The sequence below is a fragment of the Microcaecilia unicolor genome, chromosome 2 (genome assembly GCF_901765095.1).
Source record: "Microcaecilia unicolor chromosome 2, aMicUni1.1, whole genome shotgun sequence".
Lineage (NCBI taxonomy): Eukaryota > Metazoa > Chordata > Amphibia > Gymnophiona > Siphonopidae > Microcaecilia > Microcaecilia unicolor.
In genome coordinates this window covers 441,180,982-441,193,439 of record NC_044032.1, presented here as the reverse complement: position 1 = coordinate 441,193,439, position 12,458 = coordinate 441,180,982, and the positions used below count along the sequence as shown (strand labels likewise).

Sequence of the window (12,458 nt, the reverse complement as noted above, 5' to 3'; positions counted from 1 at the left end):
GTGTCCTATGTTGAAATTAGTTTTGCACATGAGCTAACTTTCTTAGACTCGCATAGACATCAGTGCACAGCTTATGTAAATCCCATGGTAACGAAAGTGTTGGTTATTTAAACCTGGACACAAAGAGATGTGCTCAGCCTTCAGGCTATATATAGTTTGAATTTACAAATTAGTATACAAGCAGAACACTTAACGGCAAAGCACAAAAAGCAATACAATATAGGAAAAGCTTTAAATGCTTTTTAAACCATCTGAAACTTGTGCTACTTAGTCCACAATTGGGAGATCTCAGATAAGAAAATACACCCTTGAAGGAACAGTGACTAATAAAGAAATACTGAGGTAAATATGAGAAGTTATGTCGGACCATACTATATATCTTACACAGGAGTTGTTATCCTCCACCCAAAGAAAATACATGTCTATATAAACAAGAGCTTCAATTATTTAGCTACCAAAAACCTCAAATGGCCTGGATCGAAAAACATATATCTAGTAGTTGCCAAAACAACCACACATGGATATCGAAACTGAAAAGTGCCAAAATGCCAAAAACTACTTCTGTCTCTCTTGAGTTATTTTAGTACGATCCGGAAAAACCCAGACCTTATGTCTGTAAAGTTATCACTTTTAAACAACAGTTTCAAAACATGATTACGATCTTGAGGAAACTTGAAGGTGGCAATAAGTATAGCACAGCTGACTGCTTCAGAATCAGAACTTTCCAAAAAACCTGTTAAGTCCAAACTATCTTGAGTTAAGTTAGCCGCACCCATGGAAGCATCCCTTTTCTTCTGAGGTAAAGTTTTAGAGGAAATAAAATAAACTTTAGCCAAAGGGAGCAACGCTTCCTAGGGAATATGTAATATTTCTTCCAGGTATTTTTTAAGAACTTCTCCAGTTGACAGTATAAGGTGTTTTGAAAAGTTTAAAAAAGGTAAATTCAAATAAGGAAAGGAATTTTCCAAAATCTCCAAGCGTCTATCAGTAAAACGTTTTATCTTTTACAACAGTAGATTGAACCTTCTGCAAAGTCAGCAACTTGACTCTTACTTTTTCCAGTCCCGCTTGAGCACTACATTTTTGATTTTTAGAGGTAAGACCACAGAAGTTAAGGAGGCAATAGAATTATGCATTGCCACTATAGCATCCCAAAGCGACCCCAATGTAACCATCTGTGGTTTCTCCAGGGAAGGAATAACTACCTTGGATCTTGAGTATCCACTACTGTATCCGAGGCCGATGGTACCCACCATTACAGATAGAATTGGGGTTGCAAAGGCATTCTCTCCAACTGCTGGTTTTCCAGATGGTGTTCCACAATCCCAGTGGTTTCGGGTCGCTGGGAACCTAGTGGATGTCATCCGGGTTTCTCCAGAGTTGACTCGTGCTGTTCTCTGGTGGACAATTTGGACGAATTTGACTGACTGTGGGACTACCATTCCAAATTTCACCTCCTCAGAAGGTGCTAACTACAGATGCGTCCAGCCTAGGATTGGGAGCTCATGTAGATAGCCTTCACACACAGGGGACTTGGTCTGCTCAGGAAACAAATCTCCATATCAATCCCCTCGAACTTGGGGCCGTTTAGAATGCTCTAAAGGCTTTCGGAGATTGACTGCAAAACCAAATTATTCTCACACAAATGGACAACCCGGTTGCAATGTTTTATGTGAACAAGCAGGGGGGGTATGGGATCCTACTCCTTGTGTTAGGAAGCAGTGAGAATGTGGCAATAGGCTCTCCTTCACAGAATGGACCTCCGAGCCACATACCTTCCATGAAAGGACAACTGCCTGGTGGGCAGACCTGCGCAGGAGTTTTTAGCCGCACGAGTGGTCTGTCAATATGGGTGTAGCTCGCATGCTCTTCTGAGAGTGGGGCATCCCCTTGGTGGATCCTTTTGCCACTCACCTTAACGTTAAGGTCCCCCCGGTTCTGCTCCAGGCTCAGATCACACAGCAAACTAGTGTCGGATGCCTTCCTCCTTTAGGGGGGGGGGGGGTTTTTCTGTATGCATATTCTCCAATACTGTCACGGTTTGAGGAATGTGAGCCCGTGGGCCATAGCAAGGTTGGTACCACCTGTACTTCACAAGTGCAGCACAGGCCCTCACTGATGTTGGCTGACTCTGCCACTAGACAAAGTCCAGGATAGGCTGCATGCGAACAGGACCAAGCAAGGTCAGAAACAGGCCAGAGGTCAAGGCAGGCAGACAGTCAGGTACAGGCCAGAGGGTGGTTCTTAAAAGAACATTTGGATGGAGCAGCAGGCAGGGACGGAAGGCAGGAACTCTGGAACAGGGCAAGGCTTTTAACTGCTTTTGTAAGTTGTCTTATATTAAAAGTAAATGTTCCCTGGTTTCTTGTAATGCTGTTGAGCATTTTTAGGACAGTGGGAGGTGTGAATTTTATTAACCTAACTAGTTATGTAATTTGGACTATCGTTCTTATTGTGCACTGGTTAATGGTCTGTGGACATATACACTACAGATGTTATGCACCCTTTACAATTTTTTTTTTCACATGCTTTTTGAACACAGCTTACCACATATGCAAAGTGATACATTCAGGAATGCTGCATATTATGTGGCACAGATATGCTGATACATGCATGTATGTATGTTATATACACAATAGTTTTCAGTTTGTCAGTCCGTTGTAAGTGCAAGTAATTTGATTACTAGATCTCTCACATTTTATGATTTTATTTGCATATTATTTTAGCACTGACACCTGAGGCAGCCCATGAGTGGATGGGCCTTAGACCCCTCTTCCTACCACACAAAAACAGCTTGAATGCCTTCTAAATTTGTCTGAATCATATTTAAAAACCAACTCCATTAGAGTGCATCTTAATGTAATTAGTAGCTATTACCAGCATGTAGAAGTGAAACCATCTCTGAATAGCCTTTTATTGTTAGATTCATTTCAGGCTTGCTTCTATTGAGGTTTCATCAGGCCTTCTGCAGTGTCATGGGACCTAGTTCCTTTGAATCGATCAGTACCTGTGAACAGAAGTACCTGATTGAGAAGGTCTTATCTTTTTGTGGCAGTGACTTCAGCATGCAGAGTGGGCAAGGTCTTGGCTCTAGTAACTGATCCACATTGTACTAAATATTTTAACAGGTTGGTTTGTGTACTCCTAAGTTTCTTCTAAGATGTGTTAGATTTCCATCTTAACTAGTCCTTCATCCTGCCAACACATTTTGCCCCAGGCCTCATTACCATAAAGGTGAAAGCACATTGCGCAACTGGACTGCAAGAGAGCTATGGCCTTCTATCTAAAGCAGACTAAAGCCCTTAGAAAGTTCACCCAACTTTGTTTCTTTTGACCCAAATAGGGTAGAAGCTGCCATCAACAAGTGCACCTTAATTGGCTATCATACTGCATTTCCTTCACTTTTGTCTGAGCAGATTCAACACTTGATGGTCATTTATTTTTATTTTATAGATTTAAATACCACATTATGTAAAATGTGTAAAGGTTGGAAAATACATAATAAAATCAACATAATAAACACAATTAAGAACAACCAACCACATAAACAACTGAATCTGCAGACAGTCAATGGGATCATGACGCAGCTCACAATGTTAGAGTTGTGGTGGCATCAGTATACTTTAGATCTTCCATTGAGGCTGAAATATACAGAGCTGCAGCATGGGCATCTGTTCATACGTTCACAGCCCACTACACTTTAGAAAAAGACCCCCAGTGTGACGGTATGTTTGGTTAGTAAGTCTCAGCCCATTTTCTTTTCTATTCCAGGCTGATACCCCCCCTCCCATCCCCAAAAAAGGAAAATATTCAAAAGGCTAGTTGCTAACAAAAATATGTTGGTGTTTGCCTGTTCTCCATGGAGAACAGGCTACAAGCCAGTCACATACCTGCCCAGCTCCTAAGTGAGTTATATTCTACTCAGATAAATAAATTGACTGAAGTGGTCCTGTATGATGATAGCAAGTGGGAGTTGGTGTTCATAACCAACAGAGCAACTCAAAAGCTTCAGTACCTAACTAGACTGGAGAAGCTGTGAGGATTTGTATCCTGCTGTCGGCAGAGAAGACCTGTTTACAGGTAAGTAACTTGATTATACAATGTAAACCCATCTTTCAGGTTGGATCCAACATCACTCTCATGTAAACTAAAGTGAAATATGTTATCTTCTCAGTCTTTCTGTTGGATATAGTTAGCTATCTTTGCTTTTAAAACCATGGTTTTAGTTTTTTCAGAAGACTGTAATAAGTGCAGCTAAAAAAAAATGACTAAACTGTAAAGTATTTACTTTACACTGTTTTGAGTTCTTTAATTCAGTCATCCACGGTCTGTATAAGGTGCCATCCTTTTAATGCTAAGGTGTGTAGGGAGTGGCTAGAGGAAAATTCATATTGAATATCTGTGGTGGTGAAAGGTTTTATGAACAAAAGGGTTTTTTTTGTCATTGACAGTTATTTTAAATGTATGTTCTGTGCTCTTCTTCCCTGTCATCTTCCCCCAGTCATCTGTTCTACTCTTTTGCCTTCTTGGTTTCTTCATTTAATATTTGATTCCTCCTGTCTCTACAGCATTCTGGTGGAACTGAAACTACGAGACTCAAGCTTCCCTGATGTGTCTCATGGAGTTTTGATCCATAAGGTTATTATTGGCTCACCTGCACATCAGTAAGTCAGTGGAAGGGGAAGGAGTAGAGAGGGCTGAGGGAAGGAAGCAGAACAAGAATACAGGCTACAACATACCTGCCCAGTAGTCAATGGGCATAATAAAAAAAAAAAACAGTCTAAATTCTTTTGTAGTGGTTAGTATATCTTTAAACAATGTGACCTGAAAAAACGAGTAGTAGTAATAAAGTTTTATATACTCTCATGACCATGAGCTCCAGATGGTTCACAAACCAGAAACTAGTAAGTTCTAACAGAACACAAAATAAATAAAACAATCATTTTAACATACTGTAGTAATATTGATTGGAAAAAAAAAGAGGTTGACATTAATAGTAACATAGTAGATGACGGCAGAAAAAGACCTGCACGGTCCACCCAGTCTGCCCAACAAGATAAACTTACATGTGTCATTTTTTGTGTATACCTTACCTTGATTTGTACCTGTTTTTTTTTCAGGGCACAGACCGTATATGCCTGCCCCACTACCCACCACCGGCTCTGGCACAGACCGTATAAGTCTGCCCTGCCTCCCACCGCCGGCTAAGCTTCTGGGGATCCCTTCCTTCTGAGGAGGATTCCTTTATGTTTATCCCACGCATGTTTGAATTCCGTTACCGTTTTCCTCTCCACCACCTCCCGCGGGGGGGGGGCATTCCAAGCATCCACTACTCTCTCCGTGAAAAAATACTTCCTGACATTTTTCTTGAGTCTGCCCCCCTTCAATCTCATTTCATGTCCTCTAGTTCTACCGCCTTCCCCTCTCCGGAAAAGGTTCTATTCCTAATTACTCAAAACAGACAAAAATCTTAAGAATTGTTTTCAGTTTTTAAAATCTTTTATGGTATATGTATTTTAATAAAATACAACATGAACAGTAATACAAAATAAACACAGTTATCAATTTTAAGAGATCCCTATCTCTAAGATATCATTCTAGTGTCTATTGAAGGTATTTTGTTAAACAAGCATTTCAGAAATTTCCTAATTTTTTTTTAATAAGAATTTAAATTTACAAGCAATAAAATAACTTGCCAGAAATACAGAGAAAGTAATACACAAGAATTATTTCAATCAGGTAATTCTATACTCTTCCTTAGACCACAAAATAGGGAGAGTGAAACAAGACAAGGAGATCAATTAAACAACAGTAAACAGAAAAAACATGGTATTAACCTGATTATCCCCCGTTATTATTTATCTGAATCATTATTCCACATTGATCATCTGGTTGGCTTCTTCAAACCCAAAACGGTGTATATTCAATTTATTTCATTGGAAACGTACTTATTGTCCAATATTAGTAGAAATAATACACCTAATTTCATTTTTTCTCTTTTAAAATCAGAAATTATTTAACAATGCGAACACTTGAGTCTCTAATCCAATTCCCACTGATTAAGGTAATCCCAGTTTCACAGGCTTCACTCCTTTTGAATTACTATTACTAAGTAATAATTTATATTACTAAGAGGAATCATTACAAAAGGAAAATAACAAAATTTTCAGGAATTATTTCTGAGGAAACCTTTAGGAGTCATAACTGGAACTCTAGGAAAACAACAATATTAATCATCTGTAATAATATTCATTTTGTTCAAATTTCTGGTCTGTTATCATTTTCAAAATCTTAACCATTTCCTGCTCCTGTAGAACTTCATTTGCTGTATCAATTTTTCTTTCTCAAAGGGTTCGATTAGGTTATCCATGTAGCTCACTAATAAGATAATATCTGAAGGAAAGTTATTTACTTACCACTGTTAGGTCCTGGAGCGCCTTCCAGATGATATTCAATGTAACCTCCACAGGAGCCAAAAACTCCAAGCTGATAGCTCTTACGGGTTTAGGAGTGGCATCGCCGACTCGGGTTCAGCTGTAAACGACTTCCGTTTCAGCATGGGCTCCTAACTCACTCTTCCACTCCTTTGGACATGGTGGTTAAATGATTCGAGAGCAATGAAGTTGTTTCCAGGTCCCAAGAGCGTCGACACTACTTCGCCGGCGCTAATCAAAAGACTCGCCAACCTAGTCATCTGCAGGCAGCTCGTCAAGCAGCGGTTCCACACTTGATGCACAGGGGACAAAACTCTGGCCATCGGCGGCTGACCCCCGATTGGCCCCTTCCTCTCAATTAAGGTAACTGCAGTTGCAGAGAGGAAATTTCAAGTAAACCAAGACAAAACTTCAGAGGACAGCTGGGCCGTTGAACTTAAGAGCTTCAGGTCGCCATCTTTCCACTCTCCCTAGTTTGGGACACTCTTTGTCTGGTTTCTCCTCAGAGGCCTCCACTCATCAAAATGGTCACTGTCTTGATCTCATCTTCTCCTCCAACTGTTCACCCTCTAGTTTCCTTGCCTCTGATCTTCCCCTCTCTGATCACCATCTTGTAACTTTCACACTTAAATCTCCTCCCTCCCTATCTTATCTAATTTATCTAGGAATCTTCACAATATTGACCCTTCATCTCTATCCTCCCAGGTTTCAAACCTCCTCTCTACTGTGGCACCATCCACGTCTGTCAACGAGGCTGTTTCTTCTTACAACAATACTCTATCCTCTGCCTTAGACACTCTTGCACCTTTGATGAACCGCCCTATAAGGCGTACAAAACCCCAATCTTGGCTGACTTCTAATATCCGCTACCTACGTTCCTGTACCCGCTCCGCCGAACGCCTCTGGTGGAAATCTCGGGCCCTTGCTGATTTCTTACACTTTAAGTTCATGCTGACCTCCTTCCAATCTGCTCTTTTATGCGCCAAACAGGATTATTATATCCAACTGACCAACTCTCTTGGCTCTAACCCTCGACTTCTCTTCACCACATTGAACTCTCTCCTCAAGGTGCCCCCTCCCCCAACTCCCCCTTCATCATTATCTCCTCAGACCCTTGCTGAATTCTTTCACGACAAGGTTCAAAAGATAAACCTTGAATTCTCTACCTCGCCACCTCTCCCTCCACTAGTCCGTTCCCCTCTCTCTCCTTCCCCCTCATTCCTTTTCCTCCTTTCCTGAAGTTACTATAGAGGAAACTACACTTCTCCTTTCTTCCTCAAAATGTACCACCTGTTCCTCTGATCCCATTCCCACCCACCTTCTTAATGCCATCTCACCTGCTCTTATTCCTTTTATCTGTCACATTCTCAACCTCTCACTTTCCACTGCAACTGTCCCTACTGCCTTTAAACATGCTGTGGTCACACCTCTCCTTAAGAAGCCTTCACTCGACCCTACTTGTCCCTCTAATTACCGACCCATCTCCCTCCTCCCTTTTCTCTCCAAATTACTTGAGCGTGCTGTTCACCACCGCTGCCTTGATTTTCTCTCCTCACATGCTATTCTTGACCCACTACAATCTGGTTTTCACCCTCTCCACTCAACCGAAACTGCGCTTACTAAAGTCTCCAATGACCTATTACTGGCTAAATCCAGAGGTCTCTATTCCATCCTCATTCTTCTTGATCTTTCCGCTGCTTTTGACACTGTCGATCACAGCATACTGCTCGATACCCTGTCCTCACTTGGATTCCAGGGCTCTGTCCTTTTCCTGGTTCTCTTCCTACCTCTCTCTCCGCAACTTTAGTGTTCACTCTGGTGGATCTTCTTCTACTTCTATCCCTCTGCCTGTCGGCGTACCTCAGGGTTCTGTTCTTGGTCCCCTCCTCTTTTCTATCTACACTTCTTCCCTTGGTTCATTAATCTCATTCCATGGCTTTTCCTACCATCTCTATGCTGATGACTCCCAAATCTACCTTTCTACCCCTGATATCTCACCTTGCATCCAAACCAAAGTTTCAGCGTGTTTGTCTGACATTGCTGTCTGGATGTCTCAACGCCACCTGAAATTAAACATGACCAAACTGAGCTTCTCATTTTTCCCCCCAAACCCACCTCCCCACTCCCCCCGTTTTCTATTTCTGTTGATGGCTCTCTCATTCTCCTTGTCTCCTCAGCTCGAAACCTTGGGGTCATCTTTGACTCTTCTCTCTCCTTCTCTGCTCATATCCAGCAGATCGCCAAGACCTGTCGTTTCTTTCTTTACAACATCCGTAAAATCCACCCCTTTCTTTCCGAGCACTCTACCAAAACCCTCATCCACACCCTTGTCACCTCTCGTTTAGACTACTGCAATCTGCTTCTTGCTGGCCTCCCACTTAGTCACCTCTCCCCTCTCCAATCGGTTCAAAACTCTGCTGCCCGTCTCGTCTTCCACCAGGGTCGCTTTACTCATACTACCCCTCTCCTTAAGTTGCTTCACTGGCTCCCTATCCGTTTTCGCATCCTGTTCAAACTTCTTCTACTAACCTATAAATGTACTCACTCTGCTGCTCCCCAGTATCTCTCCACACTCGTCCTTCCCTACACCCCTTCCCGTGCACTCCGCTCCATGGATAAATCCTTCTTATTTGTTCCCTTCTCCACTACTGCCAACTCCAGACTTCACGCCTTCTGTCTCGCTGCACCCTACGCCTGGAATAAACTTCCTGAGCCCCTACGTCTTGCCCCATCCTTGGCCACCTTTAAATCTAGACTGAAAGCCCACCTCTTTAACATTGCTTTTGACTCGTAGCCACTTGTAACCACTCGCCTCCACCTATCCTCCTCTCCTCCTTCCTGTACACATTGATTTGATTTGCTTACTTTATTTTTTGTCTATTAGATTGTAAGCTCTTTGAGCAGGGACTGTCTTCTATGTTTGTGCAGCACTGCGTACGGCTTGTAGCGCTATAGAAATGCTAAATAGTAGTAGTAGTAAATAGTAATTATAACACTAACTAAACATCTTTTTACTTTCTAGAAAGTACCTGGGGAGATCAGGACATAGAGCTAGAGCTGCTCACCAGTAATATAACTATTTTTTATAGGGCTTCAGCAAAGAGCTTTCTGTCTCTACAATCCAAATGAAAAAAAGATCCTGGACCAATCAAATCCCAGTCGCCTCAACAAGTTAAAAAAAAAAAAAATCTGGTTACATCACTAGGCATTTCCAATCAGAGCCCAGTCAGTAAGTTGGAAAAAAAAAAACATAGGCATTTCCTTTATCTGTGTGCTGACTAAAAGAAGGAAAGTTCAGTTCTTTGTAACAGCTTAAAACATAACATGCGCCTTCTGCTGGCCAAACTAGAGAAATGCACTCCAAGAATTAATAAAGGTAATTTTACAGGCTTAAAACACACTGTTCTGTGACAAGCTGTATTTAATTTCCTCCCTTTAGTGAAGGGCTGAGGTGTGTCTTGTTTATTAGGCTGCAGCTGGGCCTCCTCTGAATGTGCTGTGCACTGGAAATTACCCACCCTTCCTAAAAATAATTATTTAAAAATATTTCTATTCCGCATATTCCTAAGTTTAAAGCTTATTTACAATAGTAAACATATATACATGCGTAATCAATAAAAGATACTTTACATAACTTAAAACATAAAAGACAACCACAAAACACTAAGATGAGATCTTTCTTTTAGTTGTTCCCAGAGTTCCAAATAGAATGGGAAGCATAGCCTAGAAGCAAAGTGCAATGAGCCGGTCATCTCTTCAAAAAGGATTTGAAATTGAATCCATTTGCTAGGAGAGACTGTCTTGTTTGTTTTTGTGCTTGCCCTGCTGTCTTTAACTCTGTTTCTGTGCACAGGGCTGGTCTGAAAACTGGTGATGTGGTCTTGGAGATCAATGGAAAAACAGTGAAGACGGCAGAGGATATCTACGAAGCTGTGCACACACAGCAGAGCCTTACCATGGTAGTGAAGCGCAGCTACGAAATGCTCATGGTGAATGTCACACCTGAGTATGTAGAGTAAAGGAGGATCCTTGTCCCTGAGCTGTTGGTAGACAGTCCTGTCTGGTGTGCATGAGCGTGGCCTGGAGTCAACAGGAAAATGGGCAAACAGGGAAAGCTCCCTTATTCATCAGAACAAGGGAAACTTGGTGCACTGTATATGTGCCTCATTTTCAGATTTGACTTATAAGCAACATTTCTTTGCAAAATGTTGTACATTTTATAGAGGAACGAGTGAGTCACTGTGCCAGTTTGCAGATGTTGGGCTACAACAGAATCCAGATAACATGTAAATGATTTGAGCCATCTGCAAATCCTTTTGTGCTAGGCTTATTCTGTTTCATTATCTGACAACAGATAAGTGAAAAGCTAATTATTTTGACAAATAGCATTGACTACTGTGGGAGTCAGGCTTTTTATGCAGTGAGGGCTGGGCATTCTCTCCCCCCAAAAAAACCAAAACCATTTATGACTATGCATCTCCCATGGTCTAGTCTTTACCACCCTGATTGTTTTCAGGATGGGAGTAGAGAACTGCATTTAAACCTGAACCCTTCACTATTTGTCCAAATTACCAAAATCCTTTCTGTGTCTGTTTTTAAGTTCATAGCTGCTTACAATTTTGTCAAAGGATACATTTTAAAGTTTGACTGGTTGGGGGAGGGGGGAGGGTCACAAATCATGTGAAAACAAATTTGGTAGTAGCTTGTGCATGCCTTGCTGTTATAATGGCAGCTCCTGCACGAGGGTTGTGTTACATATTTTTTTCAATATATATATTTAATTGGCCTTGGTTTTTAAGATTAATGCTAATTATTCTCAGATGGGAATCCTTTCCTATTTAAACAAAAACTTGTAGAGCAAAAAAGTAAAACTAGAGAACTTGATGTGTGATCTTCCAGTCCCCTTTCCCATTGAATACACACAGAAGATTAACCTACCCAACTATTTCAGTGCAAACTAAATATTGCTCCGGTAATGAATTATGGTGGTGATATACATTGGATTTCATAGGATAAGTGATATGATAAGTGATATGGAAGAAGGCTAATAAACTAGGGCATAGGAACTGTTAACCTGAAGCATTTTTGCATTATGCAGTTTGGTGCTACATATGCAGCTTGAAACACATGGCCTGTGCATAACCTCTGCAAAAACGTATGGCTCTAAGTGTTTGTACTTCTAAAGTTGCTTGTAATAATGGTGCTCAAATGGTCTCTGAGAGCTGTACTGCAGGGTTTTGTGTTGTATTTACTGGAATCACCACATGAGTAACATTGAAACATCAACTCAACATCTGTTACAACCACAAACCACAAACATTACCACTGATATAAAAGTGACAAAAATTCACCTTAGTTCCACCAAGACCCAGCCTTCCCTCTGTGCTGCCCCTCAATAGAGCAGGGATTCTTAACCTGAGGGCCACAGGGTTGGTCCAGTGGATTGTGCAGGGTCCATGGAAACGTTTTATGGTTTTATTTATTTATTTTAGTTACATTTGTACCCCGCGCTTTCCCACTCATGGCAGGCTCAATGCGGCTTACATGGGGCAATGGAGGGTTAAGTGACTTGCCCAGCGTCACAAGGAGCTGCCTGTGCCTGAAGTGGGAATCGAACTCAGTTCCCCAGGACCAAAGTCCACCACCCTAACCACTAGGCCACTCCTCCACTCCTTTCAATCACTACCTTTAATTTATAACCAAATATGCCATATCATTTTCCTGAATTGTGATTACATATTCCCTGATGACAAGAGCTTCTTAGTGGAATCCCTCTCAACTACTTGTCCCTGTTTCTCCTTTCTGCCACAGGTGGTGCAAATGATAAACAGCTCACTTCTCAGTGTTCACTGTGACCATATCTTCCTCATTTGTCTGTTTGCATAATTTCTCAACATTGCTGTTACAGTAAAAGTTACATCCTTTGAACAAGCTACAACATGTTTGGGATCCTGGTGCCAATACAGCTCAGCAGCAAAGAAAAGTATAATTAAAAAATATACCATTCATTAGATTAATTAACTT

At 41.3% G+C, this 12,458-nt stretch overlaps 1 protein-coding gene across 1 annotated transcript in view; it reads left to right on the top strand.

Annotated features, from left to right (window-relative positions):
• HTRA2 (HtrA serine peptidase 2) overlaps window positions 1–11,968 on the top strand; it is a 34,740-nt gene extending 22,772 nt beyond the window's left edge. Inside the window, 2 exon segments of the mRNA XM_030190872.1 lie at window positions 4,569–4,664; window positions 10,288–11,968. Coding sequence (XP_030046732.1) covers window positions 4,569–4,664; window positions 10,288–10,453 — 262 coding nt within the window. The 3' untranslated portion in view covers window positions 10,454–11,968.
• Window positions 11,969–12,458: the final 490 nt, after the last annotated feature.